Source organism: Thermobia domestica, chromosome 13 (genome assembly GCF_964235325.1).
Source record: "Thermobia domestica chromosome 13, izTheDome1.hap1.1, whole genome shotgun sequence".
Taxonomy (NCBI): domain Eukaryota; kingdom Metazoa; phylum Arthropoda; class Insecta; order Zygentoma; family Lepismatidae; genus Thermobia; species Thermobia domestica.
Genome location: NC_137466.1, coordinates 135,760,149 through 135,782,500, shown reverse-complemented (window position 1 = coordinate 135,782,500; position 22,352 = coordinate 135,760,149). Strand labels below are relative to the sequence as shown.

The 22,352-nt window shown below is 34.8% G+C and overlaps 1 protein-coding gene across 2 annotated transcripts in view; it reads right to left on the bottom strand.

The window, feature by feature from the left end:
* Positions 1–22,352, bottom strand: part of LOC145668536 (calcitonin gene-related peptide type 1 receptor-like) — a 1,245,332-nt gene that overhangs the window by 162,320 nt on the left and 1,060,660 nt on the right. For both annotated transcript variants that reach the window (XR_014128034.1, XM_081736520.1), the window contains exon 6: positions 18,363–18,501. Coding sequence is in view for 1 of the 2 variants with exons in the window: in XM_081736520.1 (XP_081592646.1) it covers positions 18,363–18,501 (139 nt within the window). In the remaining variant the exon portion in view is untranslated. The remainder of the gene's footprint in view (positions 1–18,362; positions 18,502–22,352) is intronic.

The following is a 22,352-nucleotide window of genomic DNA, read 5'->3' as shown; positions in this document are numbered from 1 at the left end:
GCGACACGAAATGAGCATACATGGATACGAGATGGTCGATATGGTCAGTTAAAAGTTATGAAAAGAATATCCGCCATCTTGAAAGAGGCCATGTTGAAACTGGTGCGATTGGTGTAAATGAGAAGAGGGTCATTCGATGCATTAATTTGAACGTAAATAGCAACAAAAAGGTGTTGCTGAAGTCTGTTGTGGGATTACATTATTCATGTGCTTTTGGTAGAGTGGTTTAGGTACAAGATGAGTAAAGTGTATCTCATGACACTCGAGCAGATGCAGAGTATGGAGCGCTATAGGTGGACCAATATGACGTTCTGATTTCTGTTCGAATTAATTTAAGTCTAATAAAAAGTTAAAAGTTAATGTCAACCATGACATTATTATGAAGATTGAACCCATTATATCAGCATATCCACAACAATTACATGTTGACTGTGACACAAATGTTGTAGTGCTAAAATTATATTTCGCTCGGTTTTCTAGTTCCACTGATCCCACTCATAGCGCTCCATAATCTGCATCTGCTCGAGTGTCATGAGATACACTTTGCTCATCTTGTATAGTTTTCTTGTTTTTATGTGTGTGTTTTTATGATAAATTGTGTGAGGGTAAGACGGGGGAGGGGGGTATGTAAGGGAGCATATTCGTGTGTAGGGATATTTATGTGTGTAGCATATGCATTAATGTAGCAATTGTAATTTTTATGGATTTGACGTCAATGGTAGTACGTATATCTTGTATACATTTGAGTTGGTTGAGTGTAAGAAAAGGCAAACATAGCCTTAACTCTGCCGTTAAATAAATAAATAAATAAACCACTCTACCAGAAGTACAGGAATAATGTAATCCCACAACAGACTTCAGCAACAGCTTTTTGTGGCTATTTAGTTCAAATTAATGCATCGCATGAACCTCTTCTCATTTACACCAATCGCACCAGTTTCAACATGGCCTCTTTCAAGATGGCGGATATTTTTTTCGTAACTTTCAACTGACCATATCAACCTCTCGTATTCATGTATGCTCATTTCGTGTCGCTACAATGATTAGTTTTAAAGAAAAACGTGCATTTTCTCACCATGTCCTTAATGTACTGACGTTCCACTTTTGATCTTTCTCGGGCCCTAGTGTCCCAACGTCTTGGACTCTGCAGCTACAATTTTGGCTGTGCTAGTTTCCCGAGGTACTCTCTCTATATACAAAGTTTCGTGAAAATCGGGCTCTGATAGATACCTAGGGTTCCTTGTGAGGTCATTATCGAACAATAGTGAGGAGACAATCACATGTGAAAGAATCGTCCGACGTAAAATCACAAACGAGAGCAATAAACAACCATTTCTCAATTTTGAGACATGATTAGAATGATAGATTGTTTATACTTGGGATTGATTGTCATTGATCAAGTGCATGCATGAATGGCGCCACGAGACAGAGCCAGTTCATTCAAGTTCATGACGTTGGTAAGATGGAGTTAGTTTGAGGAAATAGTGTGATCAGAGCAATCCTTTTTTACACATTTAACCCTATAAGCTATTGTATTTAAATTCTGAGAATGTTCTGTCTTCTACGTTTGCTTTTGCCATTTAGATATAGATCTATTAATGTGTATTAATACACACCATGATCTACTTGGTGTTTGCGAATTGTTTCCAGTATTGGATTCTAACCTAGGTTTGTGCACAGAGAAAAATCCGTTCTCCGGACAGCGGCATATTGTACAAATATACGGAATCCTCTTGCTTACTACAGAAATCAGTATGGAGCATACGTTATCCATATGCTACATTCGCACTGCCCTTAGATGTTACATCATGCCGTTGCAGGACGTCTGATATCTAACAGTCTTCCATGTATCACACGCAATTAAAGGAGAAGGGGTACATTTGAATGTCTGTTTTCAGATATTCGTTTTTGCTTCTAAACGCTCAGTAAGTTTCCTTATAGATTTGCAGCACATGCTAAATGTAATATACACTGTATTTGCCATAAAATGGAGCACTATGTTTGAACTTGTCATTCTATGCAAAGGCGTAGAGGGTGTTGTTCAAATGTACCCCCTTGGGGGTAGATTGGAACAAACATGGGGTATATTTGAACTTACGTGGGGCAATTTTGAACAAACCATTATTTTAGTACAATAATCTTTATTTTCAGGATGAATTCGTTTACGAACACAAAGCTAATGAAACAAAGCAGCATTAACGGTTTAAGGTACAAGAATTAACCAATCGTACATGACAAGGAAATAATAATAATAGTAATGAGCTAAAACATATATGCTGTATTTTATACGTTAGACGAAAAATCAATATGATACATTGACAACATATCTATAGGCGTAGGTGTGCTTGAAGAAAATTTTAGAAAATATATAATCATCATAGACTATCTGTGAAAATATGATTATGATTCACTCTTTAATTTCACTCATCATACCTGGATAGGCTTAATGAAAAACATATTCCTACTAGCAATCTGTTAAAATTACATTTTTTTTCACTGCTAACCCGGTACTAGACACGGAATTCATCCTACCCTAAAATTCTGAAAATCAACATGAAATGTCAGAATTTTTGCAGTACGCTTTGTCCCTCCAGAAGCTGTGGGATTTGGAAGTCTACATACACAATATCAGCAGGAGGCACTGAACATTTGTCTTCCTTTGTGAATACAAACATATTGTTGGTACCTTTACGTTTGAGAAAAGTAGAGGAAGAATAAAGGTAGAACAATGTTCAAATGTGCCCCCCAATTTTTGTTCAAAACTGCCCCAACTGACATGACAAAGTAAAATTTGGTAATACGCAGACAACACGAACTACTGTGGAAGACAAAGGGCAACATTATGTAAGTAAATTAATATACTTACTTCTGCAATAAATGGCAGATAATATCGAAATACAGGCTACTGGCAAAAATCTTACAAAACTTCAGAGAAATACCAACTTTCCACCCCACAAACGTAACAAAGTACGGCTGTTCATGAACAGTTACTCTAAAACTGCTGATAACAGTGGACAGTCATGTAACACAGTGTTGCCAAGCTAAAAAATTGAAAGCACCAGATATGCTATTATTCCTGCCCTGTTATCTTAAATGTACTAAGGTATCCCCCGTTCAAATGTACCCTCCTCTCCCCTACTTATGTTACATTCCTCAGATATGTTATATACGTCTATTTGTATGTGAGATCCTGACCGCCTATACAGACCCGTATCCAGGGGTGGTCTAGGGGAGCCGCCCCCTAATTTTGTTTTTCCTGGCTCCCATAAAATTTTCACGTACACTTGCAAATGAAATATAATATATTGATGAACTATAATATAGTTTGATCGGGCCCCACCTAACTTCAGCCAGGCCCCCTACATTTTTGGGCTGGCGACACTGAGCAAAAAGGGACTAGAATTTCCGTGTGGATACATCGTATTTACGCGGGTATACTCCTTAAGTAATGTAATTTCATGTATAAAAGTACAGCAGGTGGGAACACCATGCCAAGTCCGGAGTTCGACATCTGGATTTCGTGTTAAAAACATATTTCCTCTCTTTCCTTCTCACAGAATGATATGACGTCTTATTACTCTCGTAAGGTAGGAAGTCACAGATTTAGAAAGAACCAAGAGGGGACAGTCGTAGGAAGGTGGTAACAACATTATATACGTAAGTTACCACCATCGGAATGGATATGGCGTTAATTCTGGATTTGAAATTGTGGTTTCACAATACAAAATTTTCGCTGGAGGGTGGTGTAAATCGTACTACGGATGAAACAACATTACCTAATGTAGTGACGCGCGTAACCTGGTAGAAACAACATTTACATGCCGACTGGATTATGTATTTTTCTCCGTGTACCGGCTTGCGCCTATTTTGTTTCATACTGAAAGTACGTATAGATGGAACACTTATACGGAAAGTATTATAAAACATGCGTTTTCAGTTATATGTCTGCTGTACGTTAAGTCCAAATCTACAGGAATTACGCACATAACCTACCTTTTTAAGTACGCCACCAATTTTTTTCCTTAAAATAGAATATAATTTTATTTCTAGAGGATCAGAATTATATACAGTATTATATGCTTTTCACTAATCTGACAATCTTATTACTTATGTAAATTTCCAAACCTAGCTTGGTGGTGTTTACGTATCCTTTGAATTTCAAACAGTAGAGCGCGAGGTATTTTATGATGTGTTTTAAATTCCAATCAGCAAGCCAGCTTGTGATTTAGCGTGTGTATTAGGCCAAGCTCATGTCGTAGTTCTCTGACTAGGTCAAATGTATTCTCTTTACGCTATATCTACATGTTCCTTTCAAAAGGTTCAGTCGTTTTCCCCTGATTCGATTACACAAAAGACCACTTTCTCTTCTATATAGTAGATGATGAAAGCAACGGCGCCGACCTTCCAAACTTTATGTGAGTGCATATCAAGGGCGGGACATATTAGCCTATATGTTTTCAGGGAAGTCTCGATATTTTATTGATTTATTTTTACTTAAAATCTATTGTAAACATTATCATATAGGGCTGTGCTGTGTAAAATATACCGGTACTATAAGGATAAGTTGGGGCTTCCCTAACTCAGTCGGTAACAGGGCTGACTTAAACGCAGGAGAAACGGGTTCAAACCCGGATCCAAACTAAAAATCTTGTGGGTGCGCGGGTGCCGGAGCCCCGGAGCACCCACGTAGTCAGCGCGCATGTATTGAAGGAAAGAAGATTCTGTAGTTTAAAAGTTTTTAACTTTTGAAGATCCCTCTTTCCATCCTTGCTTTCAAATTTAATACAGATTTCGTAATCGTTTTCCTAGTTTAGGATTCGGAAAGAAACAAAAAGATTGTAAATGCATGTGATCTCACCCACTCCTTTTGCGTATACCTTTGCTTCCGAGGTTTATTATAATACCTTCATCCTGGATAAAATATGCATTCCCTTAGTGGAGCTCATTAACAAACATGGAATACTTTGGGAACTAGGGAGAAAAAAACTTATTCCTACATCCTCGTAGAAAAATACTTATTAAATTGAACAAGAGGGAAACAAATTAATTTTAGATTACATTCATCTTAGTGGGAATAAATTAAAGTGGCAATTAAATTTCAAAATAGGAGGATTTGTAAGTTTCGCTTCCCCTCGAAACAGGTGTGTGAAAGCTAAAGCAAATATACATTATGTATAATCTAACGTTACAACAATAATTGAAATAAAATAAACTCAAAAACCGAAAAAAGACACGTTCTCCCTCTAGTATTAACATCAACGGATATGAGGAGTCAATGCTGAATTGATGAGAGAGGAGCTAACTAACTAATCTGATCCATTGATGCTATTTTAAATAAAAGCAGAATGTTCGATCCAGCACCTCCCACAAGGGCTGCTTGTGATCTAGTTTAATTTCCTGCACTTGTTTTCGTCTATTCCAAAGAGGATTAACGGCTAAATCTCGCATTTATCTCCGATTGGTGTGTTCCCTCGATTCACTTCAGCGGCTCACGAGTGCTCTCTCACCTACAAAGCAAACAAAAACTTCGTATGAAACCTAATATTTGAAAAAAAGAAGGAACAAAAAAATCAAAGGAAAAAATTGATATACGCATTTCGCTTTACAGTACTTCATTTCTCTCTGTGTGTGTGTATGTGGTGCGTATGTGAGCGATTAGAATATAGGATACTGTTTGCCGTTTCATAGAGAGGATTTGGAGTAACTTGAACAATTTTTGCATCTACGTTTCTTTCGAAACAAGTTTTAATACGCGGGAATCTCTGGTTGTTTCTCTTTTGTTAATTCGAGACTATCTCTCCTGAAGTACTTCAGCTTCAAAGATCGCAGTTGAACATTAATTTTTTTAACGGAAGTTTAAAAACCAAAAAAGTCTTGCACGTCTACCACGTCTACCACCGGTGTGCTGGATTTGATTTTTAACAGAGACATAATATTTCGCAGTATTATTCACACGTGAAAAGTGAATTTATTCCTAGTATACTTTAGAATTTAGACAGCAACTGGAATTACGTCAATTAGAATAGATCTGCCATCCATTGCTCAACAAATTAGCTGGAAGAAGAGAGCAAAGCCTTCCCTCAAAAAGAACAGTAAAAGGTTAACACTCCACTCAAAATATTTTGTCAACTGAGGGGAGAAATCGGGACAGTTTTTACAGGCCAGCCATCCTGAGAGAGGTGTTTCCTGGGATTTCCTCATTCGCACCAGGCAAATGCAGGGATACTACCTAACATACAGATATCAGGCCTCTTCCTTCTTTCTCCCTTCCTCGGATAATGTGTTAGCCGACGGACGTCATCTCTCATACGTGAAACCATAGATCCCAGTAATGCCCAAAAACATGTCTAAATAAATAAATTCAAAAAATCGTTTTATTCAGACTGAATAGAAATCGCAATTAATATCATGGGAATGACTACCACATTTTCGTGTTTATCTCTCTTACAGTATCTTCCTGTTAAATCTGCACACTGACTCCAACGTAATCACCATCGCTGAAAACATTCCTGGAACGTTTACTATGGAATGTGCCGGAGTTACTCCGTCGTATTACGTTGGATGTCTTAAATCATTAACATTTCACTTTTTTAAAGACAGATTTAAGTGGCGGAATAGAGAAACTTATATGTAGGTAGATTTTGCGAGTATGGGGATAGTATACGATGGAGATATTTTTGGTCAATTAGTCAGGCATCATTCCTGAAGTGTGAAGCGAAGTACACCGGTGTATTGTCATGATACAAACACTATTGTCAGTATGCGCACTTGTCCGGCTTGTCAAGACAAACGGAATTGTTGAACTGTTATAAGACAGCTTGTAGATCCCTTTGTGACACTTTGTCCTCTTGGAAAAATTAGTGATATATGATCCTGAACATGAAAAAAATATAGATAATCGGAAGCTTGATTAGATTGGAATGTAGCGTCCGTTTTAGCAGCGAGGCTATATAAGACGTGAAACTATATTGAACACAGATTTTTTTTCTAAAAAATGAGATCTAAATCATCGATTTTTGTAACATCAACGAATATACTTGCGTTTGGATTTCTGCTTCCGTGGAAGTGTTACAAGAGATAAATATGTAAATGAACACTGAATTCGAATTTTCAGCAAAGATATATTCTTCAATTAATATTTTAGATTTGCAAAATTATTATAGCTTTGCTCTCATTGCAATGGTTACAGACATTAGAATGACGTTTGAAACATTAGCTTTCATAATATTAAATTTATGGTTTGGTTGGATTATATTTTCCATATAAACTGTTCCTAAAATGAATCTACATTTTGGAGAATATGTGTAATTTGTAAATTTATCAGTTAGAAATTACTTATAATGTCACTGCTCCAAATGATTGTGATTTTTAACATGCCTTTTTACGTACTCAAATCACTTATAATCGGAACATTGAATCGTGTGTTCCATAATTATAAAACTTTTTAAAACGAAAAAATCTTAACCAACTTTAACACAACACATGTGCTTCATGGTCTAGCTCCAAATGTGACTATCAGATACTAAAGAAATTTATTTGGGGCCAGTGGAATAGTATACTCTTTCAAACAAAATAAGAATAATCAAAATCGGTGCACTTATTTCAAATGTATGCACGAACACTCCCAATATATTACATCATAGGTATACTGCCATTATTGGCAAGTCAGTAGCCAACTGAGAAGCATCCTTGCTCCATTGTCTTCCACTAAGCTCTTCGTCTTCACTTACGATTTTTCAGTTTCAATTGTAGTATCCTTCGCACCCTTCCTCTCTTTCCTGCCACCATACCTACTCCTCGTACGTCCCTTATGATACGTTCCTTCTTAGCCAATGTCCTAACAAGTTTCGTTTTCCTATCTTAATAATATCTAAAATTGTTTTCTTCTCCCTCATCATTTCTAAAACCCTTTCACCCAAATAATTCTCTCCTCCATACTTACAGTTTCAAAGTTTCCTGTCGTTTCTCATTATTTTTGCGTAATGTCCTTGTTTCTATCCCATCCATTACAATACTCTACACGAAGCATTTTATGAATCTTTTTCTCAACTCTTTATTCAAGGTACCACAAAATAGTATTTTATCTTCCTTAAGGTCTCTTTCGCCATTCCTATCCTTCCTTTTATTTCATGTTCACACTTCATATAATCACTAATAATCCTAACCAGGTGTCGAAAACTAGTCACCTGTTCTAACTTTTAACACTTCAACTTGTATAACTGACATGGATAGCTTCTTCCAATCACCATAGCTTTTGACTTTCTCACATTCATTTTCATCCCATATTTTTCACAGCCCTTCCTTAAGTTTTCTAATATCTTATTGATTTTTTTCAGATTCCGCAACAAGCACAATATCATCTACAAACAGTATACATCTAATCATTCTACCTTCTACTGGAATGCCTTCTTTATTACTGTATATAGGCTCTATTTGGCTATCTCTTGTAGATAGATATTAAATATTGTTGGCGATAGAAAGCTTCCCTGTCTAACTCATCTTCCAATTGCACTCTCCTCTCTGCTCCTCTATTCTAACATTTACTTGTTGATTCATATATAACTTTCTTATGAGTCTTCGATCTTTCCATTCCAAACCAACCTTCATTAGAACTTCCAACAATAATTCCCAATTCACGCGGTCAAAAGTTTTTTCTTGATCAATGAATAGTACATACACTTCTTCCCCTTTTTCAATAAACCTTTCACTGATCACTTTTAATAATAAAATTGCATCTCTTGTGTCCTTACCTCTTCTGAACCCGAACTGTTCCTTCTCAGCTTTATCATTTGTTCTTCTACACAACCTTCCGTTGAGAATTCGAATCAAAACTTTTGCTGCATGAGATATGAGACTAACAGTTCTATGTAATGTTCATATCTCTTTGGGTTCGATTTCTTGGCCATCGGTGTCATGATCGTCTTCAGGTCATTTAGCTACTCTCCTGTTTCATATATTTCATTGAAGAGTCGGTAAAATTCTTCTTTACCATTGTCTCCCATATTTTTAATGAATTCGATTGGTATATTATCTATCCTGATTGCCTTTCCATTCTTAATCTCGGATGTAGCTTTCTCAAATTCGTCCCGAAGAATACTAAACCCGTTCTTGCCAACTTCACTTTCTACTTCAACATCTAAATCACACGGTCTATCCCTACTCTCATATAAGACCTTAACATATTCTTTCCGTCTTCCTAAGACTTCACTTCTCTCGCTAACTATCCTCCTATTTTTATTTTATACTGCTATCGTAATTCCCCATTGTATCCTCCGAGGTCCCATATATTTTGTCTTCTTTAATCATACATTTCGTCATATTTCGCAACTCTTTCTAATTCTTCTGTCCTAGTACTTTGTTTTTTAAAGCCGCGGTAGCTCAGTGGTAGAGTGTTCACCTCTGGTGCTTGGGGTTCCGGGTTCGATCCCAGTCCCCACCCAGTAAACTTTGTGGTGGACAGACACCGTGTGCGTGGGTTTCCTCGGGGTTCTCCCGTTTCTTCTCACCTTCTTTATTCCACCATTTCATTCATTACTCATCGTCACTGTCTCCTTTAGCCTAACCAGCATAAGCGTTGGACGTAAAACTTAAAGATTTCATTTTATTATTTTTATTTTTTAAAACTTCCTTTGTTCTTTCTGTTTCCCTTCGCAACTCGTTTATATAAATGGGTTGAACTTAAAACCTTCTTCTTTTTTGAAGTCGGGTAATAACCTATAATTGCTCCCTATGTTTAATAGATGTGTAAGTTAGCAAGAGAGATATTGTATTTACAACGCGTCGTCAATCTCTTTTAGGTTAATTCCTCCAATATCTTTTATCTTAGGAAAAGCTTCTGACCACTTCAATAAACCTACTACTTTCGATGGTCTCGTCCCTTTATTGAATTATAATTTTCACTCAAAATCTAGACGGGTCAACGGCCCACCACACTACTATTTTGACCTCTTAATTAGATACATTTTGGTCTCCCTCAATACAAGTTCCTTTAGAATAATTGCAGATTACCAACCATTAAAATTATAAATAATCATTTTATCAACGACACATATCGAAATAACGTAATAACTTTTTTATATGCCAGTACGTGACACTCACTTAAAACATTTCTCGCCCAATAACATGACAACTCTTATGCTCAATTAAAAAAGGCATTCTTATTTTCCACTAATGTATAACATAACGATTATTCTAACTGGTATCTATTTTTTTTGGGGGGAGGGGTTATATATGGATAAGACTAAGTTTTCAATACAGTCTTTTCTAGAATTTTTAATACTTATTTTTAGGATAACGCCTGTGAGACTCATATGATTGCCGGCCCGTTACCCCACATAATAATTCTTTAACGAAAGGAAAAGTTTGTATTCTATTTTTTTAAATAGATAGCTTGATCGATTATCCCAGTCAAATTGGTTATGTAATGAATTCGTTAACATCATCACGGTTAACAATAACCTTAAGGGTTGTTATTCATATCCCGTTAAAACACATGCTTGCATCTATGCATAGTAGCAAAGAAGTAACGGTTGCCTATAATAAAAATGAAATGAAATGAAATCTTTAAGTTTTACGTCCAACGGTTATGCCGGAGAGGCTAAAGGAGACGGTGATGATGAGAGATGAGTGAAATGGTGGAATGAAAAAGTGGGAGGAAACGGGAGAACCCAGAGAAAACCCACGAGCACGGTGTTTGTCCACCACCAAATCCACACGGCGCGAGCTGGGATTGAACCCGGGACCCCAAGCAGCGGAGGTAAACGCTCTACCACTGAGCCACCGCGCCCCCTGCCTATAATAAAAAGATATTAATATTTTCTTACTGCAAAATGCCTCTCCGAATATTCAATACATGGAATCACTCGATATTCTGTATTGTCTTTAGCACAGTTTATTTTGCATAATTCAAAGAAACGAATTTTATTTTCGTCACAGAGTGTAACGGTTCTGATAGGAATTTTTAGGAAAAGTAGTTTCAAAATTGTAATTTATATTTCTATATAACATGTAGAGAGATAATTTACATAATAGGCTTGATTTTCTTAAAATACTCTTGAAAAACACAATTATTCTGCACATTACCTTTTGCATTATATTGCGATTTCTTTGAAGTCTGATGAACGCACGACATTATAAACCTACGCACCGTTAAATAAACAATATATCGACAACAGCAATGTTCAATATAACAGTTACAGGAGGATAAAAAGCTTTAAAAACATTCAAAGCTCATGATGCCTCTAAAAATAAACTTTATTCATGGAAAGAAGGAAAATCTGAATCGTTTCACTACGAATAAACATATATAATGAAACCATCAGAGCATAAAGAAATAACAGCAAATCAAAGAGCATTTACTATTGACTGTAAGTGGAAGCCAAAAATGTATTTAAAATACGTACATTCTTGGTTATACCATGTGAATGTAATAAGTACAATACTGTAAAAAAATAAACACATCAAATATTTATTTTTCTACTAAATCAGTTTATTAAATAGATAATTTTACTTAATGTTTACTTTAAGAAATGCTAATACCTATACCTTAAGAATTTGTAGAAATAACAGAAAATAAATATTACTTGCAACAGTTATCAGAAGAAAAAGTTTCAATAACAATCAGAAAGAGTCTGAGTCAAGATTAGAGAACCATCTTGATTTCTGTATATCATAATTTCTCTTGACTGCGGAAAAGAAAAATTGCATTCAGCAAAGAAACTTAAATACCAATTTGAAATTATTCAGTATACATTGAATTATACGAACGATTCAGTATATATGGAACCCTATCATAGAACATAAATCCGACAAATCCTGATTTACGAACTCCTATCATCTGGTTTTCGAACTTCTTTGTGGAAACAGTCAAAATCATTTTTGTAAAAAATATTTTCCCTATATTACTGCCATAGCTAATCCATATTCCATCACTTGTAATTAACCGCATCAGAAATTGCTCTATTCCGTTGATGTTCGCAGAAAAATCGATCGAGTAAGGTTTTCGTGAGTCAGATCATGTGGAATACAATAGTAATTTTCCAAATAAATTACACATTTTCATTTTGTTGATGATTCACGTTTGAAGAGATTCTAAATATTAACACATTTAAAATTAGAAATATGTAAAATTAAACTGAGTTTCCTTTTCTATTTTTATCATTTGGAAATATGGTCATACATTGTAGAATAGCAGAACACTAAATCAACACTAACCAGAAACTAGTAAATATTATGTTGTTTTAAAACTATTGGAAAAGCTGAAGTATCCAAACTGGAAGCATTTGAAATGTGATGTTGGCGAAGAATGCTGCGCATATCATGACCGAAAGGAAAAGGAATGAAGACGTACTAAAGGAAGCTAATAGATCATGAAGATAATAGGAAAAAGAAGAAACAGCATGCTTGGCAATTTTATTCGGCACAATGATTGGATTACCGTGTTGATAGAGGGAAAGGGAGAGGGAAAAACAGGAAGAGAAAGACCAAGGATAGAATATCTAGGTGCAGTTACGAAGAAGAGGCCTTATCAAAGTATTAAACAGCTCTCCTAAGGGAGAGAAAAGTTTTAAAATGTCCATGTTGCCCACCAACGTATGGTTCAGGTGAACAACAAGAAGAAAACTATTGAACCTTTAGAGGTCAAAATTGAGAGGACATTTATTGTTACTTGAAAATAACATTATAAAATTACATATGTAGCCCTTTGTTCGACGATTTTCTGTCAACATCACAATCTCATTGTTATAGAATTTGTGTAGTTTCTGATCAAAAAATTATGGTATGTGATTTCTAGAAGCCTCTTTTGAAACCATAGATAGGGGATAATGATAGTTTGATGGTGCGAGGTCCAGACTATATGAATAATGCATTGAAACCTCCCAGACAAATTCTTTCAATATCTGGCGGATCATTAAAGATATGTGAGATCTAGCGTTTCAGGGCGATATCCGACACGATTTATTTCGACCAGCTCCGTCCTTTTTAAATTGTTAGCTGCACTTGCGTTATTTGTCAACAGTACAGTTATGAGTCTTTCGTTTTGTCTGCGGCAGTAGCTCATGATCCACGATGTCAGCCCAATGCCTCACAAACACACAACATACCTTCCTGAGCGTTAGTGTGGGGTTTTGTATTGAGTGTGGAGTTTCTTCTCACTTCGACAATGATATTTTCCCCATATTATTCTGGTGGGTTATCCATTTTCTATCATTTATTGTCAACCACACCAGAAATGGCTCGAGTTCGTAGAGATTCGTAGAAAGAAATTCGGTCGAATAAGTTTTTTTTTTTTTTAAGTCAAACCATGTGCATACAAATGTCGAGCTTCTTTCTGTAGACAGCTTTCTTCAAATAATTAACACTGTTTGATTATGGATATTGGATCATTGGCGATAATATGACTGCTGATAAGCAGATCTTTCCTGACTTTTCTCAGAAATCATCCTCTTTCCGGAGGAACAAGAGAGCAATAGACTCCTTCCGACAAGCACTTCAGAACATTTTATTCAGGAAAGAAATTTTAAAAAAAGAGGAGTGAAATAACTAGCTATTTACTTTTCTTTACTTCTATTTATATGTAAAATTTCCACTAGTTAGGACTGACTGTGTCTCAGGGATTGAAAAACAATAGAAAAATTATGAAACCAATTACGTTGTAGTACATACTTTTCATTTTCATTTTGTATTCCATGTATCATTTTACATTTGTGTGTTATAACAAAGAGATTTGATACACATATTTCAGAAAAGTTCTTTTCTTATGGAATTAATAATTTTTCTTTATTTAGATGTTTGTTTATTTACGAGGGAAGCCATAAAACCTTTATTATCACCATGATAGAGATGAGCTAGGACTTTACAATTTGGTCCTTGTCTACACATTAACCTTCTATTGCCTTACATTTGTCATATCTATGGATGCGTCTGTTAAGAGCCTACCTTACTAAAAATAATACAAATTTTACCATTTTTCTTTTGCTTGTTTACTCATAAGTGAAAGGAGGCAATGAAATGCAAGTTACCACAATCATAGATAATGTTATTCTACAACAGAAAATTTGAACCTAAAGAATTTTTCAGACTTGCTAGCCATAGAAATTACAGTGTTGCCAGAATAACAATTCTGCGAAATCTAAGTTAAGACAGCGACTAAGGGGACGAACACAACTGCATTTGATTACGTATTATGTTGTTTTGGTATCCTGTGAATGGCGTTTTAAATAATATTATTGTTTAATTTTAATGAATGTATGTTAAAACTATTTTGTTTATCACAAATTAAATACAACTATTATTTAAAAAGTAGTTCACATGATACCAAAACAACAAGATACGTAATCAAATGCAGTTGAGTTCGTTACTCTAGCCGCTACCATAACTTAGATTTTGGGAAATTGTCATTCTGACAACACTCTAATTTCTATGGATGGCAACACTGAAAATTCTTCAGGTTCATATTTTTTTGTTGTAGAATAACATTATCTATGATTGTACTAAGTTGCATTTCATTATCTACTCTCACTTATGAATAAACAAGCAAAAGAAAAATGGTATAGATTTTAGTATTATTTTTAGTAAGGCAGGCTCTTAATATCATCTGCTGCTCGGTGTGCTGGTATATACATTGTCCGATAATAGCACATTTTTCGGGAGCAAACCTCCGCTTCGATAGCATTCCATAACTTTTCAAACAGGTTCCTATGATATGTTCCTGTAATTATAGTCCATTTTAAAAAAATAATTAGTAAAAATCGCATGTTTATGATCCAACACTATGGTGACTCACAGTGCTCTGATTTTTATTCCCCCTATTAGAAATATGCTTCAAGTACCGATAGAAAGAATATTGTTTCATATTACTTTAAGGAGAAACAAAACAAATGAAATTTGTTTCTCGTGTTCGTATAAAACATTTTTCATGCACCATCTTGTCTTTTGAACGGTACAATAGGAAAATAAAAAAATGAAGTTAAAATACTTCCATACATATGTTATATTCGTTCAATGCTTACATTGTTCATTGAAGCTCGAATTCTGTCAGCATAAATAATTTTAGAAGCGTCATTTCGAGCAGACCTCGTTCTTCTACTATCGTAAGAGGTAAAAGAAAATGACAATAGAAAACAGTTTGAATATTTGAGATACTATATACAAAGTATCATAGTAGGTGGTTTATTCTTTAACATTGAAAACATCTGAACTTCATACCATTCAATAAGGAAATTTTTGTCTTTCAAGCAAATTAGAACACCCATTTCATATGCGCTACGCAAGAAACTATATTGATTCATTACTAGGTCTGAATAATATATGAGAACCAAGTGTGTGGAAAATGTCAAATGAATACAGAAGAGTACATAATAGCAAGACAAATATCACCGTAGCGTGGGAAGGAAGCGAAGCATGAAATAACTTATATAACCTTCATTAACCTACATTAACATGACATTATGCATATAATAATAGGCAGACAATGACTCACAAGTACTAATTTCAGTACAACTCATTTCGTCTCATTAACACTTTCAATTCTAAACCCGAGTAGAATTTGTAGAATGTTATTAATGCAACTGGACGGAGGCCGAGCCTACATATGTCGCGGATTATGCGGAGTGCGAAATCCTGGTGAGGTTGGGGGAATTCCCCACTTGATGTTTCTTGGAAGAAAATCCCTTCACTAATAACTACGTGGGTCAGTCAGAAAGTTAGTTGCACTCATTCGTAAATACTTTCAGTCAAAGGCTTTTTTGGTGAAAGTGTGTGGCAACACTGTAGACATGTAGCTGTATCGTGTGACCTAGGCAAGTGGAGGTGTTATGATAATCAGTCGTAAACATGTCTCAAGAGCTGCAATTGGCGTCCAAATTGAAAATGCGTGCAGTGATTCGTTTTTTGTGGGCGAAAAGGTCTAAACTGAAATTTATCGGAAGTTGCATGAAGTGTATGGTGAAAATACAAGTTCACGTCAAACTATCGCGAAATGATGCAAAATGTTTGAGAACGGACTTACAGATATTGACAATGCTGAGCCGAAAGAAGACCATCACCCTCCTTATAGCCCAGACCTTTCACCGTGCAACTTCCACGCGTTTGATCCCATGAAAGAGGGACTTTCAAAGCGACGATACCACTCGGATATCGAAGTGAAAGCTGCAGCCCAAGAATGGTTATCGGGCATTGGACGGGATTTCTTAGAAGAAGGCATAGAAAAACGTGTGCCACGCATCGACAATGCTTAACCCACAAACGCCCAAGACCAGTTTTATTCGTTAGCAACTGCCTTGAACAATACCGTGTTACATCGAAAACCTGAGAAGAAAACTGAACGAAATTCGTACAACAAGAGAACGGGTAGTGTGCCTGAAGTGGAACAACGGGGGTTTGGCTAACTGAATGATATAGCCCATGTAACGTAGTGAAAAATAAAGTGGGTCACTGGTGGCACAATGAGCGTTTGTGGGTTACGGAGGCAATTATGTTGAAAAGTAGATTCTAAATGGAAATTTAGGATACAAATAAGGTAATTGTAAAATTTATATTCTTAAGAAGTGGAACTAACTTTTTACTGATCCTCGTAATAACACTAGAGATTGAATAAAATTACACTATTGTGAGAAGTTCACAAATTAATTCTGCTATAATAATTCATATGTAATTAACATGTGTTTCATCTTATCATATAATTAATAGCTAAACTACTAGTTAGCAGTATTCCTAATCTTACATAATTTAATAACTATGGCACTTCAAATATGTGAATGGGAAATCTTTATGTTGAAACATCCAGATGCGAAGGGTCTTTATATTCCTATCTTCTCTCCACCCCTCACTTCACTTCTACTGTTATGATTTCGCACCCACGCATTATGTATTAATATTTCAGATACTTTTTCGGCTGTGTGGAAAATATATTCACGTCTCAACTACAAAAAAGAAATCTTATTTGCTTAATAACTGGCTATGAAATTGTGAAGATCTAACATCCTAGAGTTATTGTCAAATTCTTGTTTTTCGGGCCTTAGGTGAATGTTTAGTCCTAAATGTTTCTTTTCTATAGCAATACATACAAATATGTAAATTGTCGAAGAATAAATAGCGAACATCGTAGCACTTGCGCCCAATGATAACAATAATTAGCATAGGTTACATCTTTTATATAATGATTACGTTTTTGTTGTAAAAAAGAAAAGAAACTGTAACTCAAAGAGCATTTGTTTTATTTTTATTAGAATAATAAAAAGTATTTTATTTTTCATTAGTATAGTTTTATTTTTATTAGTATAATTTTATCAGATAATTTAGAAAACAAATTTCTAGGAAAACGTAAATTCATTCTGCTGTTATTGCACATAGTGTGCTAGACATACACAAATTTGTGCGCTTATGATTACTTGATACCTGAACAGGACTTGGTCGAGCAGAAAAGCAAGAGAGACACACAAAAAAATGCTTTCTTCTTGGTGCATGAAAAATTAAGATGTCAAGACGTCTCGTTTCAGCCGAGATGATCTCTTTCTTCTAAGGGGATTCCTTTCCAGAGTTCTTTGATGTGTTTGGACGTGTGGATTGAGTGTTTCAGCTAAGAGCCTTTTGCTCTATTTTTGTACGTCTATTGATTAGACTCTTCAAGAGATATTGTTCCATAAGTGTAACTGATATTTACCTGAACTTTCTGTTTTTCTTACTCAGCCTGTGCTGACTTTTCTTCTTATGGTTTTAAAATATGCAAGTTAGTGAATCAATGAATTTACAATGAATGCATTCTACTTACCTGTACATCAACATTTGGATCAAAGATATTAGCGCTAACAAAGTGAGTCAATCATTGTGAAGTACGGTACAGAAAATGAAGAGGTATATATGCTAGAAATTACTAACAAAGAATGAGAATGCATCAGATAAATGAAAAACACAACAGATATTATCACGAAAATTAGGACACTGAATTGGCAATTAGCATGTTGCCCTACGAAAAAAAAATGAAGATCGGTAAACAAAACCATCCTCTATTGGATATCAATAAAGAATAAATTTTTAGGAAACATCCTCATACAGGTTGTACGATGACGTAAAAATATCAGACCAACCTGATAAATAATTTTCCAAGATTGATGGATGTAGGGAAGAGTTGAAAAGACGTCCACCAGTGCGTGAATTGATAGTGGTTGATGGTAATATACCTATTTCTATCTATCTATCTATCTATCTATCTATCTATCTATCTATCTATCTATATATATATATATATATATATATATATATATATATATATATATATATATATATGGTAATAGATAGATAGATAGTTAAAATACATACTGTTAATGTTCATAGTGATAATCGTAAAATAATGTTTTACTTACGTGTTTTCTCCAATTTGTTTAGCATGCTAGTACAGCAAGCTACTGCTTCTCGACAGCATTGTCTCCATTTTGATTTTCCATCTTCACTTCGAAAAGATGCCAACAAAGGACTTTCGGGGTCCGAGGCATTTGCAGATACCTGTAAAGACAAAATAAACATAATAAAATATATATGTATCTATTAAATTTCTTTAAAAACAACTACTTTTAGACTTTTAGGGTCTATATATACAGTATATATGTCAGTCTGTCGACAGGTATCAGAGCAAAAACGGTAAAACAAATAGCAAGGAGTGTTTCTTTTCTGTAGATTCAATGTCTCAAAGAAAGATACCATATCCTTTTTTAATCCTCTAATTACAGCGGAAGTGATAGGAAACAATCTTTTCCGGTTTCAATGTTAATTACCATAGAACAAGAACTGTTTCAGATAACGAAAAGGCGGTTTTGAAATGGCTTCAGAATCCCAGGAGTAACTTCCATTCCCGCTCTTTTCACTCCACTAAAGCTGAAAGTTTTAGAAAAGTACTACCACTTCCGGTTTCGATATGGATCTCATTAGATCGAAAACGGTGAGAGATAGCTACTTTGTGAACTCAGCGTTGCAAGAAAGCTTCTTTCTGATTTCTTAATTCTCTATTCAAACCAAACATGATAGTTCTCTCCCTCGGCCCTACCTGTTCTATCTCGATTTACCTTTCTAGAAAAACCGGAAGCTCTATAAATTTGTTTCAACTTCCGGTTTCAATTCTGATTAACTTAGAGAAAACAAGTAAAAACTAGCGAAAAATTGTTATATATGGTTTCATCTTCTCAAGAAGAGATACTATCTTCCTTTCATCTTCTTGAAGATGTAATAGGTGGAAACTATGCTGACTTAGGTTAGTGCCATAGGCTCTGATTGATGAAGTTTTAACAACAAAATTGAGAGTAGTAATGTGAAAGAAGATTTCATAATCAATGGTATCTCGAGTTTTAAAACTTCTGTTTTTACAAAGATCATAATAGTTTGCTATAAAGTTAAAATTGCCGTTTGAGTTTGACTTTTATAGAACAAGTCTAATAGTACTATGTTAGCTGTTGCATCAAATATGGTACTACTTTACTACAAATATGATATTATAGTTGCCACGAAATACTTTATTATGCGTACCTGAAATTGAAAAATTCTCTTTAATATTATAGAACTAAGTTTAATTTTCTTTCATCCTTTGTTTTACATGTTAAGCTATGTATATACAATGATATGTTTAACTGACAGAGAAATCTAATCCCAGCAGTTTATCTCCCTCAATCCATTTTTATGACACCTTCTGGGTTTTAAATACATTATGTTTATGAATAGAGAAGAATTGTTTTAGTTTACAATATGTACAGTTTAAACAACGTATTTTATGTGTAATAAGTCCTGGCTACCCTTGTCAGTACAATAAAGCAGGATCACCGCTAAAATTTGTATTTTCTGCGAGGAAAGCAAAGAGTTCATAAGCGAAAATGGAAATTCATGGTTCCCCAGGAAGAAGTAGTCGCACAATCTCTCTTTCACTTCTCATTGTGACATTTCAATTTCCGTCACCAGAGGCGCTACGTGTAATATCTTTCCATTAAAAGCGACTTTTGGGGAAAACCAGACCGTTTCCTTCGTAATTGAAGGACACGAAGTGAGAGGGGAGCGAGCAAATGAATGAATGAATACGGCTGAAATTCTCCAAAAGATAACTAAGATTGCTGACGACAGTGAAGAATTTTTCGTTTTCATTCTTTCTTTCTTTTTCTTTTTCTGATTAAAGGAACCAATTTGTAAACTTGAGTATTACCATCGTTCCAAATGGACTTTCTAGAACCTTATGAAAAGAATTTTCGAGGGTTGCAGATGCAACGCCTTTTTTGTATGCGTTTCAAATGAGAAAATGTTTTCTGAATGAATATTCAACCAAGAGCAAAGACTAGTTTTCAAATAGAGGAAAATTAGCTGGTAATTCAGTCTAACTAATTAAAGCCAAAAGAAAAAAAAATCTAAATTGGAATCTCAGCATAATGAAGCTTTTTAGTGTTATGATTATATAGATATTGATTTTTCCATGAACATATATGAATTCATTGGGTCATAAATTATGGGATCCCTTTTATGACTATAAATTGATTGGATTATAAAATATGAGACCTCTTCCACTCAGTGGCGTATTTAGGGGGCTTCAGGTCTTAAGCTCCCCCGAATTCTTACTTACTATAGTAAAGTATATGAAATATTTTGCAGAATTTTCACATTTTCAGGCAAAGCCCTCCCGAAAGTTAGCAAAGTTCCACCGAAACAAAATCGTAAATACGCCACTGATATAGAAATTGATTGCGCTGTAAATTATGGAATTTATTGCGTAAATATATAGTAATTCATTCCACTCTAAATTGTGGGGTATCTTACGAAATAGAACAACTAACATTAAACAATTTTCTATAGAAAAATGTATGCAGTAATCGTGTATAATAGAAAACTAGTTCAATTTATTTCATTTAATATAATCGTAGAAAAGAGTTATGCTATTTTAGTTTAGTGTCCACTTCCAAATCCATATTAGCTTTTTTTGGGGGGGGGATATGGGGCGATATTTATTTATTTATTGGTAAGTAATTTCTTACAGGAAAAGAACATTCGCATTTAACATAAGCTTACGTAATTACACACTTTACAAATATTAAGACACACAATAAAACAAAAGAGAGAAAGATGAAAATAAAAGTAGGCATACAAAATAACAGTACATCCATGAGAAAACACAAGTGAAAAATATACTTGTACTAATTCAGTCAATAGAATATACGGATATACAGATAAAGGCTTGTAGAGGCTATAACTCACCTCTTTAGGAGTTGAATGAAAGGAAAACACAGAATATAATCTATTTCTGGCAGAAACCAGGATACAATAAAACTTTTTAATAGAAAGATGATAACTCTTTAAATTTATTCATATTATAATCTAAAACATACATATGTTTCCTGTAGTAATCTTTTCCTTTTTGTATACTAAAAATTTCCAGCGTAAACCAGCAGGGGTAACAGTGCTTTTTAAATATTTTGTTCTTGGGCACATTGCTACTGATAATGACATTTAAAATGCCATAACAGTCACTATCTGCTTGATTAACATCCTTTCTCAGGAGTAAGTTGGTCTAGTTCTGTTGGCTTAAAGAATTATATAAATTGAGGAAATTAGCATTATCAAAATTTTGTACAATACTAGTTTTATGTTTAATAGGGAAATAGTGCTTTTAAGGTTCTAACTGGCAATTGCTGCAGATGGATGATGTTTGTGTTCTTCTAATATAGGACACATATTCCTAGATAAGCTAACTCAAACTCAGTGCTAGAGAGAACTACTAGTATGTCAAGATTTCTACAATATGCATTTCTTACTGACAATGAGTTTAAATTATGAAATGAAATAAAGCTTGTCAAGGAATGCACCGTGTAACAACTCAATTGGGAAGTCTCTAATAGAGGGAATATTAAAATCGTTAATTATGATAATGTTTTGAAATTATATATATCCTATTTCTCCAATTAAAAAAAAAAAACTCAAGTTATCCAAATAAGTACAGATAACGACCACTAAAGTTCATAATTGACTTTTTGAGAACATGCTGGCCCTAATTGTTATATCACATGACTAACTTTTCATTTAAAAAATACCACAGATTTCAAAATGGCCGATTTCAATATGGCGGCGGAGGTTCGTGATCTACTCTGCCCATTCTTCTTTTGCCAATATATGAAACTACCACCGTTTGCATTGTCTATCTTTCACTATTTTCACGATTCAACAGTTTATTTGATGTATTTCAATAACATAGCATAGCCCCTCTCCCTCCAACTTTGATCCCCTTTCCCTCCGTTTCTTATAGCACTCAGCCGCTATAACTTTGTACGTACACATTTTCACATCCTCTATCATGCGCACTAAGTCTCATTCTGCAACTCAATTCATCCATT